We start from the raw sequence: 25,681 nt of genomic DNA, 5'->3' as shown, positions 1-25,681 counted from the left end.
GATTCTAGTTATAACTGATATCTGTGTTTAAAAAAAAAAAAAAACAGAGCATCATTTCACTCCTTGACAGCCATAAATTGATCTTACAGCAAATTTGCTTGTAGAAAATTCAAGATCATTCTGTGGCACTATCAAATAAAGTTGAAAATTAAAGGTTTTATTGAATGAAACAAGAAAAGTAGCAGTACCCTTCTCAACAAACTTCTCCAGGTTCAGCTGCCACAAAATTGTACTTTGTTAATAATATGACAAAACACAGTGAGTAGTAGTTCACTTCTGTCAAAAGAAATTAGTGGTTTTGGCTGCTTAAGTAGGGGACTCTTAGGGCTTCTGAAACACAAGGAGTTATAGAAATCCATTTTAACATACACAATAGCCATATTTAACAAGACAAATAACATCTCAAAATAGCACCTGGCACCTAGTGGGACACTATTTCAGAACCATTGTTTCTGGCAAAYACTGTGAAACATCGCAGCCGGAAAGTTTTAATTAGTTTCTCATGTCTGGAGAATTTTACAGCAATCTGAGTGAAAAACAAGTTTATTTCAGSATATTGAAAGTTGAATCCAGAATTAAGGCTGGGAGGTAGCTACATTCTGCAGTAGTGTAGAACGCTAGGATCCACGTTTGACTGGTGCCCAACGATACACCCTCTTTGACACAATGTTTACCAGATAACAGCATATACCAAAAATCATTGAGAAATATGAAAAATCATCATATCAGTCCTGGTATAGAATTTGCACTATATTGTGTTTGTTGTGTATTATCGTCTTTTACTGGAAGTTGTAAGAACTTACAACAGCAAGGCGCTACACAACGTGCATTCTGTGACATGCTGCTGTTCTCACATATCAAACTAGGTACTTCTTCCTCATACAAAACATTCCTCCATTTTTATCTGGAACAGATTTTATCCTCAGCATGTGAAATATTTAAATAGTCTAAATATGATCATCATAGTGGAGTAACATAATTATAAAGAATGYACTTCATAACAAAACATACTGCATGAGAATTTAAGTTCCAAAGTGGCACTAGTTAATAACTCCAACCAACTAGCTTCATAACTAAGAAAAACAGACCAAATTGGAAGGATAGTAACACATAAAGAAACTTGCGGTCAAGTAGGCCACCAAGAGGCAAAAAAAGGCAAAACGGAGCAAGCCAAGGAAGAACAAAAGAACAGCAACGTGCAAAATATCTGTGAAACTCTGTGATGATCTGTAATTTACGGTCTATCTTCACTGCAGAGCCTTTGCTCCTTGAGCATGTTTAATCTTTGAACTGTAAACCCGGACAAGGATTGAAATCCTGTTTACAACAAAAGAGGCTTAAATCAATGGAACAGTTACTACTATTAAGTGCCCAAACAATATCAACAAACAGGGTCAGAAATGCTGATCATCAACAACCAACACCACATTTTAGAAAACTGCTTAGTTTTCTTGCTGGAAATGGTTTGACAAGAAGCAGTCAGGTTTCAAAAAATACAGCATCCAGTAGTTTGTTACAAAAAAATTCTGCCAACAACTCAACACTTCTGAAAATCTGCCTATGTCATGGAAAAGCAGTCAAGAAAACCACATATGTCTTCAAYCCTGTCTGTCATTTTCCATTCCTTTATTTTTGTGTTGGTAGTGGCTGCTACATTGATTTCAAGGTCTTGACATTATTTTTTTCCATATACAATAGTACAGCTGGTTTAAGAATCTGGTCCATGTCACACTTCAAAGCTTCTTGTGTCCCCACCATAGGTGCATTTGTTTTGAAAAGAACAGGGGATAGGATGAAGTCTGAGGGGGCTGATCATAAGGGGATGCTATGTTATCACATAGTCTTTTTTTTTGTAGGGATATGAAGATATTCTGTACTCCAAGATGGAGAACTGTTGGAAATCTGAACTGCATTAGTGAAGTGCTGGAAAGCAAGCCTCTCCGCAGCCTGTGGCTGCGTGAGCTGAGAACCTGTGGTCAGGAGGCTCTGGGGTTCAGAGGCATCTTTTATTGGAGCTCTTCCATTGCCATCTGGAAACACACTGAGTGTGGTCAAAAGGAGTGTCCCCTCTTCACTTTTATAAATCACAAATGGCAGGTGTTTATGATCTTCTGACCGTTGCAGCAGCAACAACTAGGATCCTTAGATGTTATCAAAAAAAACCTCTCTTCCCTCCTCCCCTTTTTTTGCAATATCTATTTAAAGAGAAGACTTTCCAAATGTTCTAACGCTTCAGGAGGGAAGCTGAAATGCAGAGGGAAGAGTCAGGTAACAATCCATTATTTCTCTCTTTTTTTCCAGTCATCTCAGAAAATGTGTTTACTTTCTTGATATTCATTTTTGATTTTTGTGAAGATGCAGTCAATAAAACTGTTACAAAAGAATTCTTACATATATATTTTACTAAATAAAATTTGCTGGGTATTTCTTTCTCCCAATTCCCTGAGATAGGAAAAAAAAAAAAAAAAAAGAGTCTGAGGGAACAAACAGAAAGTTTGATTGAGATTTTCCTCCTTTATCCTAAGGGGGAAAAAAGTCAATCTAGCATAACAAAAATTGGAAGAAACTGAATGGGGGCATTACAAATATTCAAGAGTTTGTCCAGAATATTTAAAGACTACCCCTATTACCTTGCTAAAGTGTCTTGGCCTATTTTTGCCAACGTGATTCTCTTCTGGTAGTCTTTACCCCTTCTAATGACCAATAATTATCTTTTTTTCGGGGGGGAGGGGGCTGGGAGGAAGCAAAAGCTCATGAGATTAACATGGTGGAGGGCAATATTAAAAATCTTTAGCATTATTGTCTTACTGTGAGAACGTTACTGGGCTCCTCCCAGTTAAACCACAACTTACACACTCCCTTGTCTACTTCTCTGTATAATAAGGACTTGCTGTAAGTCTGTTTAAAGAAAAAAACAACTTATGCTATATGCATGCCTTAGGTTTCCAGGGTTAGAAAAGCATTGTCTTGGCATGTATCACAGTATCAGTGTTTTGCTTTTATGTTGTGCAAATCAAAATACTCCACAACTAATAGTTTCCACTTTCCCACACCTACAGATGCATTTGGAAGTTTCACTAACATATCTTTTGAGAATGCAGAGCAGATTGTTTTCTTTACTTTGTGTTGGTAAAATAAGGAAATAAGTTTCCATAATGTAAGGAAACTTTCCTTTATTTTCCTTTCCTAAATTACACAAACTTATTTTCCTTAATAAAGTAAGYTTAGCAAGTTTCGACAAGCTTTTGAATGTAACCAGAAGTTCAAGCTCAAAGTCTGATTGGCATGATGAACGTCGATAAAGTAAAACAGAGCTTTAAAACACTTAAAGAATCAGTGACTTCACACTAGTTAAGCAAGAGGACAAGTCTCCTTCAGGATTTGAAATGTAAATAAAATTGATTACAACTAGAATAATTATATCCATGCAAGTTGGTTTCTACCAGCTTAATATAGCCACAAAAATAACTTTCAAGAAATAACTTTCTGAAGAACTAGAGATGACTACTACACTTTTTATGAAGAGGGCTGTATGCCCTCTGCTGGAACCAATGGTACAGTGCTTAGATATTATTTTCATTGCAACATTTCTTTCAAAGACAAAAGTTTACTCCTACCACTACAAAAATATGGAAATTCTTTCAGATAGTATCAGTTTTGTTTAAAGTCTATTCCTTACAGCTTTTTAAGTTATGAATATTTAGCTGTTCCTGTGCCCAAATCATGTAACATCTCGGTAAATTAACTCTTTTCCTCATCTCCTACTGAGTACTTTATCAGAGCAGGCCAAACCACAGCAGACTGATCTACAAGTGACATTTATGGAAACAAACAGAACATCTCAAGAGCAGCTCCTTGTTAGAGTGACAAAATAACCTTCTGTCTCACTTCTCATTTAAAAATCCTGCTTCAGTCTCTTCTGTACCAGGTAAAAAGAGCTGGAATGACCATCATAAACATCCCCCGAAGRATTAATTTTGAATGGGAAAAGTCTGTGGAAGAGTACATTAAAACTAGTTTTGGAGGATCTTGTTGCAAGCAACAGCAAAGGACATTGGAAGGAGCATGCTGAGAGCACACATTGCTCATAAATTAATGTACAGCTCCTTTCAGCCCCTCCATTGCCTAAGCAGGTGTCTAGCATTTTACACTGTCTTTAGGCCCCGTGATACAAGGAAAAATCTCAGTAACGTGATGTGAGAGTAACCARTATCTACCTGAACTTGCCAGTAACATGAACAACAGACTACCTTGGGCAGCTGCTCTGGGAGCACCAACTGCAGAGCAGCACACTTTCCAAAGGGATTAGACCATTTGGACCTAACAGGTTCTCATTGTAGCAAACGCAAAATTTAAACGTGTTGGTCAAACACACAGCATAGCACAAGACTGTATCAACAGAGCACATGAACTTTTTGAATACACCTAGCTAGACTCATCTATTAATCCCATGATGTGGATGGACAGGAACTCATTAAGATTACTCCTTAGAAGCCTACAGAACCCAAGAAGAAACATCAAATCTCTGTGATACAGTTCTAATGATAAGCCACAAATAAAAGGAAACAAAGGAAAGTTTGGTGTCATTTAGACACTCAATGTTCACATGGATCGTTAAACTTTAGCATACAGCGGCTTGTTCTCTCAATCTCTTGTATATAACCAAAAATAGACTTTAAGAACCAACATTAGGTTATATACTGGACAGCCAAAGCAGAAAGTGCCATTTAGCAGTGGAATCCTTTTAATAAAATTGTTTCTTTTTGCAACTCATCAATTCTTTTTAAATTTATTCTTAATGCAAAAGAAAAAGGAAACTTAAACTGTTTGATTTCAAAGAGATTCTTGTGAAAGGGCACAACCAGAAGTTATTTAAAAATTTATAACCGGAAGAGTAATGCGAAAGGACAAAAGGGGAAAACATGCTATATAGTCTAAGGTAGGAATACATTAGGTTACACAGGATATCAGGCTACAGGATAATTTCACAGAGTTTTTTGCAAAGCTTTGCTTCCTTTCTACTTCAGATCTTCAAATATTAGAATACAGACATTTCTACCAGCAGACAGCACACAGACATACCCATTTGTAATAAACAGAATATACTTTTTTCAAGTAAAGTTTGTACCTGGTCTTCACTTGTTAAGCCAAGGTGCATCACAAAATAAAAATGAACCAAGAAATCCGAATTTGGCAGAACATCTTGACGTCTAGTCATCATAGCACAGATCAGCCTGTATGCTTGAAGTTTGCCTTCCTTATATTCATTTGGCAGGGTGGTTGCCTGAAAAGAGCAAAGACCTTGTATTAACACATCTCTTCTAGCAGCCAGTTAACACAATGCTGCATCTTCAAGCAAGACTTTCTATAAATATCTAAGACATAACTTTATTAATATAGACTGAGTACAAGTATAAATAGAGAGGAAAAAAAGCTGCTTTGGTAACCTAAATAAGTGGTTTTCAATGTATGTCTATAGACCTTGGAGGGTATCCATTATCTTAGTGAGGAGTGATTGTGAAAATTAAGAATCATGCAATTAAAAGTACACAGTTTCMGTATTAATATAGTAAAAAACATTAAACTGAAGAAGCAACTTACTTTGAATAACCATGACGCAAATATTCTGAGTGGAGGAATTAAAACAGGAGGAGATGGAGTAGACTGATTGTCCAAACTTATAGCAAGGTTGTCTCTTATCTGATGTTTTAAACATAGAAAGTTAATAAAATAATAGCTTAGTTAAAAATTGTTCCTTCRTTCTAATTATTGCTTTTCCATTTACTTTTATTTATTTTATTTATTTATTTTTTATTTTATTTTACCAAAGGCACTACACCCTGTGGTATACATAGGATTCTTACAGAAACCAAAACTACTAAGAAAAACTGTTTTATAGTGCTTCGCCATATGTTGAAAAAATATTATCATTTTAGGCATACCATATTCATACCATACCATAGGGCTTTTACACTGAATACTAGGTCTAGCCTACACCTCTATTTTCTTTGTTGTTGTTTCATTACCCCATTTAAATGAAGTAATTTAAATTCTCTTATCACTGAAGAGAAACATTCTATTGGGGATGACCACTGGAATGTCAACAAAATTAGTCTTTATCTATGATACAATCTCCCAGATATCACACTTATGTTCCAGATACTATTCTTAAATCAAAATTAATAATCATTTTTATAATAAATGAAAAATCATTAAAGGAAGGATTACATACAACACCTTTGCAAGTTTATACCACAGCTCACAAAGATATCCAAAAACTTTTGCATGGATTTTAGGTGACTGTATATTGTTCACATCGCCAAGAATTCCCAAGATCCTTCTCCACAATACAGCAGCAGAATCAGGATGCCAACCTATAAGGCTTCCACCAGCAATTATACTACAGTCATCAGCAAGGAATTCACTGCTATCTGTAAATTTAAAAAAGTTCAGTTTATATGAATCAGAAATGCAACGTGCATGTAAATTTTGGTCAGTAAAATGTGAACATAACTGCACAACAGGAATAATTATTCTTAACAGTTTGGAAGGGATCTTCTTAAATATATGCATTTATATAAAACTATGACTTGGAGTTTCATTTATTGCTACCTAAATCAAAATATTCTTTTAGGTAATGAATTGGCTACATCAAGACAAAATTTCATAAAGATTCATTCAGATTCAGTGTGCCATACAGTCAAATAATTAGATAAGGCTTTTGGTACAGATAGATAATTTTCTCTGGGTTCAGAGTTTATATATTTGTTTATGATAGTTTAATTCAAAGTAATGACAAAACTTTCAAAATATTAAAGATTCAAAAGTCTTCCTTTTCCTCACTGAACTGCTTAAGTATCATTCCTATTTGAATTAACCATAACTATCTTCTGAAATTACAAGCAAAACTAAAAAGATATCAAATAATAAGATGGAAAATACATTAAAATTTTATTAACCATTTCTGCAAGAGGGTCAGAATATTTCTACCACTTGCATAAAACTTTATACACATAAATCACCACAAAAAAATTCCTTTTTTTAAATGAATCAAATCATTCTCATATAGAAGCTATGTTTACAAAATCTGTAATTCCTCAATGTTTATAACTTGGGGAATTAAATAACTAACAACTTCGGTGTTTGAGAGCTAATGTGAATATCACATAAAACAGTGGAATAAAGCATATACAGAAGTCAATTATAGAAAATACATGGAAAATTGACAAGTGGGATTCATTTTTATTCGTTTAATTCTTGTTGTGAAAAGAATTTCTGTTGCACAATGAAAACCTCTCCATACAACTCCTCTTACAGGCTTGGGATTTATATTCAACACAACAGAAAAGATGTACAAACTTTTACTCAGAAAAGATGGAAAGCAAAGAGTTATACGATGACCTTCCCAGATGACACCCAGAAAGCTAAGACCAATTACTACTTCTTAAGTTTGCCATCTCAAACATATTCTCTCTCACTAAGTCATGTCTCTCTCTTGCATTATACAAACTATTATGCGACTCAAAGGAAAACAGGCAAGGAAATATAGGCTGAACGGCTTTACATACAGATGGCACTTAACTATAAGTCAGTTTTTAATTACACAAAGACTGCTCTCTCCCAAGCTTTTCCAACATGGACAAGTTGAAATGGGACATTCATGTGTACTCTGAAAGATTTACTCCACTTTTCTTATTCTATGCAGAGTTCGCAAGAGATATCCAAATATAGCTAACAGACAAAACCTCCCAATTCTCATTGCTTATCAACCGGAGTTAAGTATTTGTTTTCCTCAGGCACTTTTGAAGAACAGCCAATCAGTAAGTGGCTTCTATAGGTAGCATTTTCACTACTAAGCATCTTTAAGATCATACAGCATAAAATGACCCGGAAACGTAACGTAAAAAAAAGGAACTAAAAAAAATATACCGTAATAGTGAAGAGGAATATGCTCAAGCATTAACATTTTGCTCTCTGTTTAATGTTTGTGTGTAAGATGCAAACCAAGAAGGAAAGCAGGGTTTTGTAAAATTTGTCAGGATAAGAGAATGCTGGGTTTTTTTTAAATAGCAAACAAAAAATTCCGCATTTAAATGCAAACTTTAATGACCCAATGTTACRTTATCTTGTATTCGACCTAGACAAGCTGGGCTACAGCCTGTCTGTGCGCAGGATACAGTATGGGACCGAGAGGCCAGGGGTTCCGGTGTTCCACCTCTTCCCAGTGGAAGGTCTGTTTCAATACTTCAGACAAAGTTGCAAGAAATCTCTATGTCTGCAGATAAAGGTAACTTGCTTCCTAATAAAGTTACAGTCAGATCCTAAAAGAAATTAGTTTGAAGTCTAAATCATAAGATTCTTTCCCATCCTACAACTTGCTTGGTCCATGTTCTTCAAAGTGTAAATAAGGAGGGTCAGAAGATTAAAACAAGGGAAATTATTGCCAATTAACTGGTTATTTACTATCAGTTGAAATACATAGTAAGGAACTTCCTGCACATTCTTAGACCATCCTGCTATGAAATACAGCCTACTAACTTAAAATGTGTATTAAATTAATTCATTTAACTTCAGCACAAGGGCAGGCTAAGAAAGCCATGTAATCAGCTACCACATCGGAGCTGATGAGCGGTAACTTGATATGATAATGCTATCATTTTCAACTGCATGCTCATTTTCTGGATCACAATTTATGAGAATCTGCATCAGCTTCAACCTGATTTTCTAAATTTCTTAAATTCTGGGCATTCAAATCTCATCTTTAACAAAGCACCAAAACCAAAAACTTGGTGTCAGATTTCCAAATTGTTAACAATATCACTAAAAATAATTTGATAATTTGATAATTGATGATTTGATAATTGATTTGATAATTTGAAGAATACTCTTAAGAATATTAAAAAAAAAAGAAAAAAAAAAAAAAAGAAAGAAAACAGAGTATTTCTAATCTGTAATTTATTTTCCATCTACTTTATCTCCTTCAAATAAAGAGGAACAAATGATGGAGAATTTATTTTTGGCCCCCTTAGAACCCTTAGAAGGGTTCTTCTACAAAATAACCCCGATACATCTAATGAAACACAAATCATCATTTCAGACTTATGAGAAAGAACTAGCTATTCTAACTTCAGAGAACATTTTTATAATCTTTCTAGTTACACACAAAATTACACAAAATACCAGCCTTTATTAGWTATTAGTATATGGCAGCATTTATGCCTTTGTATAACCAAAGTCCCCAAGGACAGGACAAGAGGCATTGAGCCCAAATCCAAATGCAGGAAATTATGTCTGAACCTAAGAAAACATCTTTTTACTGTGACAGTGGTTGAATACTGTAATAGGTTTCCAAGAGAGGTTGTGGAGCCTCCATCAGAAATACTCAAAATCTAACTGGACATGGTCCTGGACAGGCTGCTCCAGTTGACCATGCCTGATCCAAGCTGTTCAATCGGATGATCTTTGAAGGTTCCTTCCAACCATAACTGTTCCATGATTCTGTGATTAATTAGTTTAGTAGTCACATTTGCAGTGTTCAGCCTTATAAACAGGCAATGGGGCAAAAGGGGCTGAGTAATAAATAGCCACATATTAACTATCACCTCTCTTCAACTCATAATGGCTAGATTGTAATCGACCTTCATTTAGCCCACAGGAAAATGAATACTAACTTTAATTACTATGTATCTGCTGCAATTTAATATGCATAGTATGGTAGTTTTTTAAATAGCTGGTGCACTGTAACTAGTTCATGTTAACTTTTTCTATACCCATGTTCACAATCTCCAGAGTGCAGTGATGGAGCTGTTAGACTTATCTCCTGAAAGATATATAATCAGGTATACAGGTATAAAGGTATACATTTTAGAGCAATAACAGAAAAACAAATATTTTGAAATGATATGTAAATAAGAAAATAATTTTAAAAGATTAAATATGAATATTTTGAAATATGTTTCACCTGCTCTATATACCTTTCCTGTTTAAACAGTACATCCAAGTAAGACTAGAACTAAAAACAATATACATTATAGCCCATCTTTCACTTATATTTCTGAAAGAGAAAATTTGTTTCTCACTGGCAAAAATATATCGAACTTTCAAGACTAGTTGCTAAGACATTTTTAATTGAGAAGGAGATCTTTCAAGAGAAATTCATGTATACACAAAAAAGTTTAGAAAGATACCAATGGTATCTATTAAAATCACATTTGCCTGGCCCATGGCTCTGAATTATCCCTTGTAGAAGTCTCTCTTACCACTGAATTCAGAAGCAGCGTAGGCAGGCTACACATTTCTTAATGGRGTTAAGTTTCAGAAACAAGCTTTGATCAAACCCATCCCAGTGTATCCTCAGTGCAATGTGCTGTAGTTTAACCAAGCAATTTGAAATTCCCCATATATGGAAGTTCAGAATGAATTTCCAACGACAGTCTGTGTTCTCATTTTTAAAATTCCAATCACAAATAATATTACCATTAATACTAATGAATCTACAAAACCCAGCCCTACAATTCTGCAGATGAATAATTTGACAGATTACAAAATGATTATTTACTGTTTAGGGAAAGATTTCAAAAGCCACTAGAACTTGCACTTTTAGCCTCAGAGATTTTAACAAGAGCTTGCTTTGCTTGCACAAAACTCCTCCCTAAACAACATCCAATACATTCAAAAAGATTTCAGTGACCTTTACACCTAACAGAAGAGCAGATTCCTCCCCTTCAAAATATGTAATAACCAATATGATTCACAYCTGCAACACTAAAGGCTTATCATAACGCCACACATCTCCATGAAAGCCTTTTAAAAGTACTTTCCGTTTCACAGAAAGAAACTTTTTTTCCATTTTTGCACCACAGAACATATAGCTACCTACATCATTACCACAGCTCAGGCTGAAAGACTATTGGAAAACAAAAATCAATGTGTTCAATATCCTTTCTACTCCCATGCTCAGAATTAAACGTCATAAACTACCATATACATTTGTTAAAAATGTTTCACTATCTTTTCTTCTCTCTTCTTAACAACAGTTATGACTGGCCTGTAAAATTAAGTACATTGCTGTGAGTTGCATTGTTGGACACAGACTGACTTGGAGAAACACTCTCAGGGAACTCCTAGGTGCTATAGCATCCTTCTTTCACTTTGCAATAATATTAGCCAATGTTGTAACCACTCAAGCTGCTGCCATGTTGCTTTAGATCAGATATGAAGGTAACCCTTACTGTGAAAATACAATATTGTAATTAAGTAACAGTTAAACATCCATTCTTTGGGTAAGGATTAACTGTGTAGCAACTGGAAGTGAACACCAGAGCTATTAGTGTAATCTAAGATTTTTTAAAAAATGACAAGTTGCATCAGATTACAGTATTTTAATTTAAGAAAATCTGGCTGTGCAATTAGGACAAATAAAAATAGTAATTAATTCTTACTTGGTTAAAGAAATAGCTTTATAACCCAGTTACACTGTATAAACTCCTTTGAAGATAAAAGTCTAAAATATTAAACACATTTTCTTTAGTGTAAGTACCTGTTAAATTCGTAGCATCTGAGGGACTAAGTTGAAGCCAGTGAGGTGCTTCAGGATCAACACAAACATCTGCTGATGTATTAACTTCATGGTCATCTTCAGACGTTTGCCAGGGGATAAGTGCAATCTCTACTTCATTATTATAGCCAACGGATGTGTCACTACTAACACTTTCACCTAAAGCAAGTAGGGGGATTAATAAGGATCAGGAACTCTGTTTTTAGAGATAACATCAGCAAAACATGATGAAAAGTGTCTCATGTATCTGTAAAAAGACAAAATTAACACACTGATATAAGCTGCTACACTTAAGAAAAACACTGTATTACTTAGAACTCACTCTTCTCTCTCTCCCRGAGATTTCTATGTGACTGCTGCAAGTCTGCTCTCAAATCTAATTCAGCTGGACTGCTGCTCCTTCGTACTAGGACCTTTAGAGAAAAGAATTGTATTAATAGCAGCTTATGCACATCACAGTTTTGAAAACTGCATTATATTCTATCAAACTCGAGACACGTGCACACATACATATATATATCTGCACATATATACCAGAAATTAAACTCAGTCAAAATATTTTCATGTACCACGCAGACTACCCAAGCTTCTTTAAATGTCTTAACAGAAACTGAAAGCTTGACAGTGTCCTTTTTATCCACTCTTTCTTAAACTCAGGTCTACAATAACAAGACATAGACAGGATCTATGTTTCTCAGCAAATCTGAAATTATTCAATACTTTTTGAATCACTTTGTTTTTAATACATTATTTCTAAAATCCCTAAACAGATCTCTAAGAAAAACTGTTTCACTTGTCCTTTTCTGCTATGGTAACGAAGACAACCCACTGGATATAAGAATAAATTGTGGATTAATCTCCAAAATCCCATGCACATCGTTACGAACAAGTAAAACCTTTAAGGAAGAAATTGACAGACATCTCTTACATCAGACGCACTATTTGGCTGCAAAACAACCTATGTGAAGACTCCAAAGCTTTGGTTTACTTTATTCATCCTTTTTTTTTTTTTTTTTGCAAATATAATCTACTTGCTGAAAATCCCTCAGAAATTTTCTACTTCAAGATGATGTTCCTCTGTCTCTAGGTACCATTTTTTGCTTTACATCTGGCAGATCATCTTTAAATTCACATTTCTTTCATCTCCATATAATCTATAAGAGTAAAAATCAGTTTGTGCCAAATATATATACATCAGGTTACCTATCGCTATATGATAGATAATAGTAGATAAGATTGTTATTTGAAAATTCATTTTGATAGATTTATTTGTTATTACAATTTTTAAACAAATTACTTTTTGAAGTAATTTTTGATTCACTGGCCAGAAATTAAACCATTCCATCTTTCTGCATGTAGTTGAGAAAGTCAATTATTGCCAAAGAGACAAAGACCTGATTTGTAGCAGTTATTTCAAAACTTTTTTTTTTTTTTAATGCTAGAGAGAGTTGACAATTATTCACAAGAAAAACATATTTTATTGGGCTGCTTGATAGACTGCTGAGTGGTTTCTTTCGCTGGCTAATCTGGATTTTGGTGATCAGTGTTAAAAAAAAAATACCATTGGGTTCTGATTTAAAGTCAGAAYTCATTCACACAGTATTTTAGCAAGTTATACAACAGGTACACAGTCAAACCCCAGCTTAAACTTGCAAAAGAGACTGAAACTACAATTCCAGTAACAGCCCCAGCAGCAGATGGTTGTAAATATTTTATAATACATGCCATTCAATTAGAACAGGGAGGCAGGTTCATTTTTAATCTCCCACAATTACCAACCTTACCTCTCTTCCTCTCCTTTCCCCTCCACTACATAAAGTGGACTAGATTTTCCTTCCTTTCTGAGACACTGTTATTCCTGTAGCTATTAATGATAGCACTGCACAGGAAAAGTTTTGTCCCTATTTCCCAGAGCCAAGAGCTAATGGTAATTAAAATCCACATGTATGGAAAAGCCAAGGACCAAAGATGAGATCCAGCTTGAAGTCCTGCATGCTGTATTGCATTATACTGCCACCAGAATGATCAGCCTTAAGTCATTTATTATTTCTACTGTTTACTCAACAGATGTATTAAAAATTTACAAAACACGCCTGTCCTAACGTTAACTTATACAAACATCAACAATAAATAGCTGGTAGTACAAATTGTGCTGAAGGAAAGCATTTCCCCCCAGTACTTCAAACCATCAAACATTTATTCCAGTGCAGTGCAACTCTATAACAACCATGAATTATTCATAAAATGTACATACTTCCTGTTCATATTTAATATAGAAAAGCATAAAAGTCTATTTTATGGGAATAGAGTATAGCTGCTTATTTAGAAATTCTTTGACAACTTACTATATCAGAAGACACAGAATGATTGGACCAAAAAGAACAGTTACAGGCTTAATTACAGCTTCCATACTAGAAATGTGATTAATATATTTTCATGCTTTCAGTTGCTAGCATTTCCAAATACTAAAAAGGATGTGATTAGAAATAAAATATATTTTGTGTATTTGTATACAAAATGTACTTCGTATTTTGCCTTACGTGCTCAGCTTCATGTTCCTTTTTTGTACATTCTTTATTTTCCTGTATTGGTTTGGAGTCTGAAGAAGTTAAATTCTGAGAACTTCCAGCCTTTTTACCTACAAATTTCAGAAAGTAAACAAGTGAAATGAGAAGTACAGACAAAAATACCTAGGAAATTATAGGAAAATTTCAGCTATTTTCACACACATTTCTTATTATTTATATAAAAGCAATGTAACACAACAAATATTTTTAAACTGTAATGGATTAATCAATATGAATAAATATATGATGTTCTAAAGAACTGCTCATAAGCATATTTATTTATATCATAGATATGGAACTGTTAACTGGAATAAACAAAATTTAAATGTAAGGCCAGGTTAAAAAAAAATAAGCTACATAAAGATTGCATACATTGAAAGGTTTCAATTTTAACTTCTAATACATCAGAACTGTTATGTCTTGCACTTGTAGTTTCAAAATAATAATTTTTTAAACGTTATAGATGTACCAATGATACATTTACTACAAAAAATGAGGTACAAAACATTCTCGAACAACAGAGCTGGAAACCAAAATAGACAACAGCAGCATCTATGAGGCTGAATATTCCCAAAACTTTTTCTCCATAAGTGTAGTATCATTATATTTCATGAAAATTACCATGAAAAAAATCAGATGTAAACTGATCTGTAATATCTGAAGTACTACTACTTCGAGTTAGTTGTTGCTCTTGTTCTGCAAATAGGCCAGTAGCTTCTGCTCCTGCTGATGTTTCCAACTGCTGAGATTCTTCAACTTCTGTTGGTGTATATACAATACATAATAAAAAAGAAAATATTCTCAAAATTTCAGAATTATTTACATGTGATAAATCTTAATCAAAGGAAGTTATGTTAAAAGGTGACCAATTCAAGTATTTTAAAACTCAAATTACGTAAGTTAAAAGGATAGTGTAATTTGAGTTTTATAAAATCACTTAAGGAAAAAAATAAAGTTTAGAGAGATGTATGAGCAGGTTAAATGGTAAAAGATCTAGAAAAAGTAAGAGAAACCACCTCAAGGGCTCAGAATGGATAAGGAAGGCTGGGAAGATGTCTTGTGAACAGACCCTAGAGACCCAAACTAGACTTGGTTTGTTCTGGAATGAAATAGATTAGAGGAGATGTAGCAAAACTACTATGAATTCATAGTAGTGAAACAGTTAGGGTCCTTACTGACTTCTCCTCCATAAGGAGGGGAATGGGAGAACACGAAAGGTAACAGCTCAAACGGAGTTAAGGAACTCCTCAAATATCCCCAGAAGTTCTCCCTCTCCTCCCTCCCTTCTACTGCATCACAACACCTCAACATGCCACCTCAAACATTCAGAGAAATTCATCTTCTGCACTCTTTAGAGGATTTATAGAAATAGTTTTCTAGGAGACTTAGATTTAGAGGTTTTCTTGCTGTGAAGAGCTTAGGAGAAGAACACAATCGTAAGAGAAAACGTATTTGAAAAGAGGATAGTATATTTCCTCTTCTCCTTTGAGTTCTCATGCTCTCAGGAACTGCACTGGTACAGGAGTCTACTRGGTAGGAAATAAAATAAATAACACAAAACCCAGAAGTTCTTGACAATCTCTTTTTTCAGTGTATCTTTGGTAAATCTTTGCTGAAAACACAGGTTGCAGAACCCTCAAGGTTCTTTCACAAGTGAAAATAAACACGTGAAATGTTTGCTTTGATTTGAATGTGGAAACTTTCTCAAATCTTGTAAGTCCCAGAGCATGGCCAAACAGCACTTCATGTTTCCAGAAAGCACGCTCAGCCTTTCTAGGCAAGAACTGCATTGCTCACCTGGGAGATTTAAACAGCCGTGGAAGTTTGGGTAGTTYTGAGCAAGTTCTTCCAGCAGCTCAGAGCTAACACAATGTGCCAAATCTGTAAGACTTCTGCTATCCASGACTGTCCCAAGGTTAAAAAAGTTTAAAAACAGCAGCATCAGTGTACCAACGAACACCTTACACTGCAGATGCTTTGATGCGACTGCTACAGCTTTTAACAGCAATTTGGATTCAAGTTCGTGATAGTCAAAGCTTTGCTTTGATTGCTGCGCATTACTGATTTATGAAAAGTGATTTACTGGACACAGAATATATATTAAGATTTCAAAAATAAACTGTAGGGTTTAGGATTTATTAAAAAGTCAAAAAAAAACATATTCCATTTTTATGCATATTCTCATCTGAAGACTACAAAAAAACTCAGTAGACAAATCTCCTAGATCAAACATCCTTGATGGGAAAAGAGAACCAATTTTAAATGTTAGTGCTTAAGCTGCTTGGAAAGAAGAGTTTATTTTTAAAAAAATTTAAAAAGCAGGTTTGGTCTCAGTTGTTAGCTGTAAGTCATTTCTAGGACAAGGTAGAAATGTGAATGGGGAAGAGAGATTTGGGGGAGAGATCACAGGAAAAACATATGACATTATTAGCTAACCCACGATTGACCAGATCACTATTACAACTGGATTATGACACTGTTTTTACTTCTGCTCTTCAGTCACAGAAGAAAAGTTGCATGATTCAGTTTGTCCTCAAACTAATTCCAAATCTTATTATGTACTCAAAGAGTCAGAGAAAAGAGAGGCATGAAAATTCAAGTGAGAAAAAAGTATGTCAATCTACTGGGGAAGGAGCAATAGGAACTCTAGAAACTAGTGAGGACCGCACTTTTAGAAGTGCAACTCAGTATTAGGAGAAAAAAACCCACAGGAACAAACAAAATCAAGTATACTTTCCTTCAGCAGTGGCATTTCTAATTATGGTCATGATACTGGTTAGCATCACCTACCGTACTTAAGCTAATTGCCAGTTTTTCCCCCAGAAAGCAACCCATAAAAAGGAAATTAAAAAAAAAAAGCACATCAGATTGTTCAAGATGTCCAGTCTACATGTCCAATGCTATTTTCCTTTCTCTTAAAAAAAAAAAAAAGTTCTCCGCTATTTCTGGTGGAGAAGTCACTGTTAGTTTACACATGTTGGTATGCAACCAATATACCTTATGAATTGACATAATAGAGGTTCTAACTAGACATAAGGAAAAACTCTTCCCCCCGTGAGAACAGTGAAGCATTGGAAGAGTTTGCCCAGAGAAGCTGCACAACCCCTGTCCTTGTAAGAGCAGACTGGATGAAGCAACCTGGTCTGATCTTAGAGCTAACTCCATCTGAGCAGCAGAAACCTCCTGAAATCCCTTCCAACTTGAATTATTTTGTGACCTTATGATCCTCACTTCAAGAACACCACAACCTTTTTCATCTTGAAAGTAGTATCATTACCTTTATAATTTGAACAAACTCCAATAAATAATATTTCAATGAATTTGCTATGAATTAATTTTTGAACAGATACTGTCTATCTAGATACATCAATTTGTATGAATTCAAACATTGAGGCTCTAGTTGCAAAGAAACTAGCAAGAATTAGCAAGAAGTAATATACACAGATTGAAGCAACAGCTTGGAGGACAAGGATAGTTCTACAGTTTGTTCAATCTACACCATCAAGTGAGTTAAGTTTAACTTACAACATATATTTAATATCTATTTATATAATATATATTTAATTATTTCAAAAAATACTAAACATATTTAGGAAAGCCTAAAATGCTAGAATGTATCAGATGCTTTTCTTTCTCTTGCTTACAGCAGCAAACAGTTCTGCTTGGGGCTGAAGAGTAAGAAATCCTTCTCAGGAAGCGAAGCACAGAAGGCGACTGAAAATCTGTTTTTCAGACACCTACTAGTTTTAAACAGAAATAAAAGCAAGTCCCCCAGCAGAATGGAGAAATCTCACGACTTACACCAGCAAATCTTGGTTAGGCAAAGGGACTGAAGCTGCTAAAATGAAGTATCTTTATATACTTAGGCCGTTACCTCTGCATTTTTCATATCCACATCTGGGTAGGAATACAGAATTCTATCAGAAGTTGCACACTAGTTTTAGCTTTATTTATCACAATAGTAAGTTCCACAGGGTAAGACCAAAGGCAGGAAAAAACACTTTGCTATACTTGCCAGAGTGAACATATATCTGCTTACATATAACCACCAAAATGTCCCGACATAGCTAGATGACTCATTTTTAGTTTTTGCATTCCTACTTTCCTGTATATTTGTTTTACACTGTATTAAAATTCAAAAAACTACTTGGAAACATCTAATAAATCAAATCATTGAAAAAAAAATAAACGTGGAGAAAAATGTTATTTCTTAATAGAGAAAATTAAATTTAAATAAGTTTAGTTAGTAGGGGGCACAAATCTAAAGACACCATAATTCATAGTAACCTTCAACATTGAAATGAACAAAACCTAAGTTGCTTGCAGTGCTAGAAACATTTCAAGAGRTATCAGACACTCCCTAAGAAATAAGAAGCACAGGCAAACCCTTTAGATTTGTTTCTTGAATCCGTAACTCCAGGAAGAATTCTTTAGAAGCAACAAATTGGTTGTTACAAATGTAGATTTTTAAGACTTGATTGTGACACAGACTGAATAAGCCTTTTTAAATCATTTTTTTGCTTGCGTATTTTGTTTGCACTATCTTACATTCAAGCATTCAACTAGTTTCTACATTAATTCCTTCAAATGACCCTGCATCTTCTTTTCCTGCTGAAACAGTCATTTATTTTGATAGAGAATACAGTTTCAGCAATCAAAAATCATTAGAAGTAACCACATTTTACCATCCTTAGTACATTTGAGAAAGATAGCTCTTACATTACTAAACTTGCTCATAAAAAGGAACCATGTCATACCAGTACTACTTAACAACCTTTTAATTGATTCATTTATTATTTATTTTAAATTTTTTTTAATAGATCCAAGGTAGAAAACCAACACAAAACATCTCATTCCACACTACTAAAGAATACTTAACTGGACAGAAAAAAAAGGTAGACAGATAGTAGCTTAAAAATATAAAGAACATTTATAAACAAGATGACTTTAAAGTACAGTACCTGACAGTCTGTGAGAGCAAGAAGTATAAGAGATACCAGGTAAGAGAGAGCTCACAGTGTGAAGCAGAAGAGGTACACTTTTAGTAGCTGGCAAAGCCTCATAAAGATGAACACAGTTGCTGATAGACTGGCTTCGCTTAGCTTCCAGGAAAAAAATAAAGCAATAATTATGTCAGAGAAGCAATGAAACATTTGGTTTCTTATGATATCTGAATGTCATAATAAAACAAAACACAATTTTTGAAAATAAAAATCTTACATTATTAAACTCAGAAGTATTTCCTATAAACTCTAAGTTTATAACGGGCAACTGTATTGCACACATTGAGTACTACAATCATGATTGATTTCTGAATCACAAGAATTCCACAATGTGGAATATTTCATTTTGGTAACTTATGATTACTATCTACTGGCTAGACAGACTTACCTGCTTTTATTTTCATTGTATCTGGCAACAAAGGAAACACCTATAGCAGCACAGACGGTTCAAAACTAAAGAATGAGAAAACTCTTATTCAATTTCCTTTCTGCTAACAATGCTGAGACAGAGCTTGTTGTGTCTCCACTTCAAAAGATCAGAATTTTAAGAGAGTCCATAACTACATCTTTCATCAACAAAAAACCCCTAATTTTGGAAGGACATGCAAACAGAATATATGACTACTAACAACAACAACAGCAACAAGCAAGCTGCATGCATGGGCTCATGTATCAGAGATACTAGCAATACATATTTTCTCCTTTGGCTATGAAACCGTTTAGAAAAGCCACAATTATGRAAGATGTTGCTAAGAGAGAGGAATTTACCATGTAGGAACATTCCCTTTGTGCAGCAATCCAGCATCTCTCATTATACCGCATATACATAGGAAGTAGTGAATAGTAASGTGGATGTAAGTATACTGAGGCAGAAAGGTGTTTCATCTCATGAGGAGATCCTAAACAGCACTTCAGAATGCCACATCTGAACATATAAAGCAATGTCCTGTTGCTTTACCAGCCTCCTCAGTAAAAGCACAAGCTTTTTATCCAAGAAACACTCATCCATCTTGCACACTTCGCTATAGGCCTCCATGGTGTGAGAAGGAGATCTCCCCGGCATATTTTCTGCGATGTACTACTTGAGCCATAAAGTCAGAGAATTTGCCTAAAATTTTTGACAAGGTGAAGACTGGCTTAGTTAAACAGGTTATGCTCCAAGGGTATCAAGAGCCTCATGGGACAAGCACCTGTAGGCAATGGATCTGCAAGTTGAGAGTGCAAACACAGCTCAGATAATTTGATAAGGGCTCTTKTTCAAGGGACAACTGTATACAAGAAACTAGAAGATGCAGTAACTGGACACACCGAGCTATGGGTGGCTTCATGTTCACAGAAGCCAGAACTTAAAAAAGGTGTTTTCTTCCAGGGTGCCTTGCTACAGGCATCCCTAAGCAATATATACCTGTTTGGGGGGGGAGGGGGGAGGGAAGGGGAATCAGGATGTCCTTCCTAAAAATAGCACTTGATGCAACCTCAGTATGTGAACCATGATGTAGTATGTTGCCTCTCATTAGATATTTGAGGAAAATGTTTTTTTCAGAATGAATATAACTAAGCCTTCAAACCTGACCCTGTTTATGACCACCATTACTTCCTTTAAAATAGCTCTGATGCCCAGCAGAAGGCCAAATAGCAGGTTTGTACTGGTAGCAAAGTAGTCTATGTTCAGCTTACTTTTAAAATCCTCATCTGCTGTAAGATAGTTATATCTAGTAAAGAACAAGCCTCACCTTATCAAGGCTAATCCCTACATCCATATCTTACTATTTTTCATTTATTCATTCCCTGAGTTAATGGGACTCCAGGGCACCATCACAGATCTCTGCATGAGAAAAAAAAAATGTGGAGAATTCCTTTGAGAACCTTTCTCTGAAGGCATTAGTTCCAAGTCTCCTGTACCAGAATCTCACTATCAGGTCTTGTTCAGAATGGCTGCTTGAAACAGGTAACTGGAGAAACAGATGCAGTACACTANAAAAAAAAAAAATAAGGAAAAAGAAAAAAAAAGAAAAATCTAGTCACCTCTTACATTCCAGTCACCTCTTATATTCATTCATCCTTGCTCAGGATAGCTCAGCTCCAGACTGGGGAAAACCTTGAATAACCGGGTATAGCTGACCCTGCTTTCAGCAAAGGACTCAACGACCTCCAGGAATCCCCTTACAACCTGAATTATCATATAGACTCATTTTTGGTGTACTGAGTCCTCCTTTCCAGACTTAAAAAGAGCATGATGAAAGGGATGCAAGTTATGTTAAGGGGCTGGTAGTTCTTTAGTTATCACAAGGAAAGTAGAAAAGAATTAACTACAGTTTGAATACAACTTCTTAGTGAATTTCTCCTCAAAAAAATATCAAAAGCTGTATGGGTGCATATTTTCTTAGAAAATCCTATGGCATACAACATGTTGTGTTCGACTGCTAAGTTGAATCCTTGACGCAGAACTCTATTATTGCTAGGGGCTTCTGTTGCAAAGGCTGGGTATTTCTTAGGACTGGGGTCTGGGTGGTCATTGTCCTCTGCAACTTTTATCTCCCATAAGGAAGACAGCAGCTCTTGCAAGATAAGCTAGTAGAGATTTTAAAAACATCAAAGCCTCTAAACTTCTTCATAGGCTGTCTCCCTCCACCTACTTTCAACTTTGGGAAATAAATCATCTTTAGAGAATTATCACAGTTTTCTTAGAGATCTTGCAGAGTCATCCACCTCTTGTCTTTTTTCTATTGTGTTCTTTTTTCCCCCCTTTACTCAGAGTAAATATCTTAAATATTCATTTCAGGTTTTTTCCACTCAGGTCAAACTATATCCTCAAAGGCAATTTATTCCCCTTCTCCTAAAAATTAAATTTTATTTAGCAGAACATCATGATCGTACCAGCATTATAAATATGATGCTTGTATTAGATCTACTGGGTAAGAAAATCAGGATAAATGTGAAATGAAGAAAGGAGGAAAGGGCATGACTGTTGAAGAGTTGCTTGTATACAAACAACAACACTATTTTCTTAGCTTTAATTATGGAAAAAGAACTTTTACAATTATAGAATATATTCTATTTATCCTTTGGAAAATTTATCATCTAAAGAAGAACATTCAGTAATCCAGATACTCTATGTATAAATGTATAATATATATATATGTAGAAATATATACACACACATACATATATTTTTTATAAAAGAAAAAAGCAGGAGTTAAAAAGGGGAGTTAAGATGAAATGTGAAGTGYGTGAACTGCTTCCACTAATGCTTCCAATATTTGTGCGAGTTCTCACCAATGGCAAGAGTGGCTCACTTAGAATGTTATTTTCTTGCACTGTATTTTACTTAATAACTGAACCATGCACTCTCTAGTCATACTAGCTTACAAGCACATAAAAGTACGAACAATTTGAGATGTAAGAGGAGACTACTTTTACACACAAAACTGTAGAGGCTCATCTTCCTGGTCTGCCTTTGTGACAAACTACTTCTAGAATTTAGTCCTCTGAACAAATGAATTCAAAGCATCATGGACAAATTCATTGTCATAGATTCAATAGGAAAAGAAATATAAAGAACTCTTTCTGCTAGAAATAGCAAGATGGTTGGGAAAAGAACAAGTTCTGTTGACTGGCTTCATTCTTTTCCCTTGCTGATGACACTCAAAATATTGCTGCACTTTTGCACAAGAGTAAAAAATGTATTTATCTAAGAGAGCAAAATGTTACATTTTGTATCCAGTGTTCTGTTGGYGGCTTCTCTCATCATGTGCAACAAAGGTAAACATCTCTCCTGTGGAGCCTGGAGATAGCCCCTTTTCTAACTGGTAGATTAAATACTATCTCAGGCCACCAGAAAAATACCTTCCAAAGTGACTACTACTCTAGACACTGACTAGCATCATTAAGATAAAAACTTGATATTATCTCAATTAACATTCAATTGYTTCAAATTTAAAGCCTCCTTTAGAGAAAACAGCAATTTACTATCAACTGTAATTGATTTACTACCAACTGTAAAAGTAGTGCTGAGTAAGAAAAGCCTCTTACAAAGTTATTAGGCAAGAAACACCTTATTTGCTGTACAGCCTCTTTTCCTTTTCACCGCAATGTCAACACTGACAGAAACAGGGGAGGAAGGAAGTAAATATATTTAAATAGGGTGGTTATTCTGCTGCTTAAAAACAAAAGCACTGAAATTTGAGAACAAATGCCAAATGAACTTTGAATGAAAGACTGCTTCTGCAAACATAAGTTATTCTGAAAGCATTCCCCAACTTCCCTGTCTAACATGCTCTAGGTGACCCTGCTTGAGCGGGGAGGTTGGACTAGATGATCTCCAGAGGGCCCTTCCAACCTTACCGATTCTATGACTCTATGAACTTTATCTCCTACATTTTCATTTCCCTAAAAAGGCAGCTACATCTTTTCTTGTAGGCTTGATCTACAACTTTTAACAGTTGATGGTTTTTGGACCTCCATAGTGCTGGAGTGACAATTAGGTGTGCTTTTGTATTTGCTGTATTATCTCCTCACATTGATGTGACATAGCTATAATACCAAATGGAAGTCTTTCCAATATCTCAGAAGTTCATAATGTTGTGATTCACGTTTGACTGCACTGTTACTCTTGCAACTTCAGATATAAATAGCAGATCAAAAGAAAGCCTTATCTGGAAGCCACAGGCACTCTTATATTTGTATGAAGATTCCCCTCCCTTTTCATGCTTTTTTTTAAATAAAAGAGGGAAAAGGCCTGGGGGCGAAAGCCTCCAGTGGGAGATATTTTTCCAAAATTTCCATTTTGCTAAGGAAAAAGTTTTTCCATAAATAGCTCTCGTGTTTGTAATCACCTTCGGGACTACCACATTTCATTCTGAAAGGTGACACCTCTGGAGTCTTAGCTATTTAGTTACTCTTAGAAAATGGATATGCATTTTACACAATTGAAAGAATTATTTGCTACATCTGCGCGTGCAAACATTTTCTCTGTCTGCTGATTTGGGAGCCATTGACAGGAACAAATCACATGGAGGACAAAAGAATTCTATTTTCATATGATCATAAGACAAAAAAAATGAAACCAAGGGCTTTCACATACAAAGTTCATCCTCTTAGCTGACAACCTACTCACTCTCTACCATATAAACTTCTCTCACTAAAGGGAAAATATGCCTTTAATTTGAACGTACACAACCAAGAAAAGTCCTTGCTGATCAATATTTCCAGGTTCTCTACTGCTCTGGTGACAGGTTTGCAAGAGAAATGCTGTAGCAGAAGAAGCAAGGAATCAGAATCTTCATGTTCCAGCAACACTTCTGCTGGAACACAGATACAAACTCACTTAAATTACAAAGAKATGTGACAGGAAGAAAGAACTGATAAGAGTTTCGATTGTCAGAACTTTGTGATCTAAACTGAAGACTGGCTTAGTTCTGAAGCCCAAAGCCACAAAGACATACCGAATCCCCTTCAAATTTTCCTGGTTGTTATGTTATCTGTTATGAATGGGAAAGAAAGCTGTGTAACAAAACCTCTATGGAAAAGCAGGGAAGATTCTCTTGAGAGTTCTATTTCRTAGCCCATTGAACTGAGACCACAGAAACACACACACAGGAAATGAGAACTGATCAAATTCAAGCTGCTGGAGTGCTTGAAAAAATCTTAGATATTTAAGCAAGCTATGCTGTTTTCAAAAGTACTCACAACCCAAAGGTAGATTCAGAACTTGAGTGTGATGGAAAGTTTGGAGACAAATATTTATGTCTGGGTCTGACCTGTTGCTCTTTGACGAACCATATTTCTTGCTTTCTCAACTCCTGGTGCTCCAGAGGTGGTAGCACTTCTGAATCTCATTGGCTCCCCAACTTCAGGGTGACTTTTCCAGCTTAATGAAAAAGATCTTCCCACTACAGCTGTCTTTTGAGGCTCTAAAATTCCACCTTTGATATACAGAAGACAAAATTATCTGGTATTGAGTGCTTTGGCACATGTTTTTTTGCAGCATGAACAGACTTATAAGGAAATGGAAATTAAAAATATTAATCTTTTGGTCTACAGAGATGAGTTTTTACAATTATTAAAAACAATCAGTACTTCAACCAGGTTTATCAATTGCAAGATGGCACACAAATACAGTTAAAATACTATAAATACAAGTACATTGAAAAGATTTTTTGATATTTATGACTATGGCAGATTACAGCACAGGAAACTACATGTTTCAATCCTGCTACACAGAAAAGACCGATCTTGAGCTCCTACTTAAAAACTGCTGAATAGTGATCTCCTACTGACTCTTATTGCCTTCCCTCCCACAATAAGGAACAGAGGAATTAGATGAATTAGAGGAAACAGATGAGGAATTAGAACACACAAACCCAAAGCACTTCACCTTTGCTTAAACAGATTCTTATAATAGACTGTGTGGTATTTATTTATAACAGGTATTTATTTATAACAGAGGAATTAGATGAATTACAGGAAACAGATGAGGAATTAGAACATATAGGAACAGATGAGAAATTAGAACATATAAACCCAAAGCACTTCACCTTCGCTTAAATAGATTC

At 35.1% G+C, this 25,681-nt stretch overlaps 1 protein-coding gene across 1 annotated transcript in view; it reads right to left on the bottom strand.

Moving 5' to 3' along the window:
• Positions 1-25,681, bottom strand: part of RALGAPA2 (Ral GTPase activating protein catalytic subunit alpha 2) — a 111,240-nt gene that overhangs the window by 42,107 nt on the left and 43,452 nt on the right. The window contains exons 16-24 of the mRNA XM_085318867.1: positions 24,887-25,051; positions 19,086-19,226; positions 14,746-14,883; positions 14,098-14,195; positions 11,880-11,970; positions 11,540-11,716; positions 6,238-6,431; positions 5,602-5,700; positions 5,129-5,284 (exon numbers count right to left, since the gene is read on the bottom strand). Coding sequence (XP_085174993.1) covers positions 5,129-5,284; positions 5,602-5,700; positions 6,238-6,431; positions 11,540-11,716; positions 11,880-11,970; positions 14,098-14,195; positions 14,746-14,883; positions 19,086-19,226; positions 24,887-25,051 — 1,259 coding nt within the window. The remainder of the gene's footprint in view (positions 1-5,128; positions 5,285-5,601; positions 5,701-6,237; positions 6,432-11,539; positions 11,717-11,879; positions 11,971-14,097; positions 14,196-14,745; positions 14,884-19,085; positions 19,227-24,886; positions 25,052-25,681) is intronic.

This window comes from Rhea americana, unplaced genomic scaffold (genome assembly GCF_003343005.1).
Source record: "Rhea americana isolate MKP2758 unplaced genomic scaffold, rheAme1 scaffold_558, whole genome shotgun sequence".
Classification (NCBI taxonomy): Eukaryota; Metazoa; Chordata; class Aves; order Rheiformes; family Rheidae; genus Rhea; species Rhea americana.
This window is presented reverse-complemented; position numbering and strand designations above follow the sequence as displayed.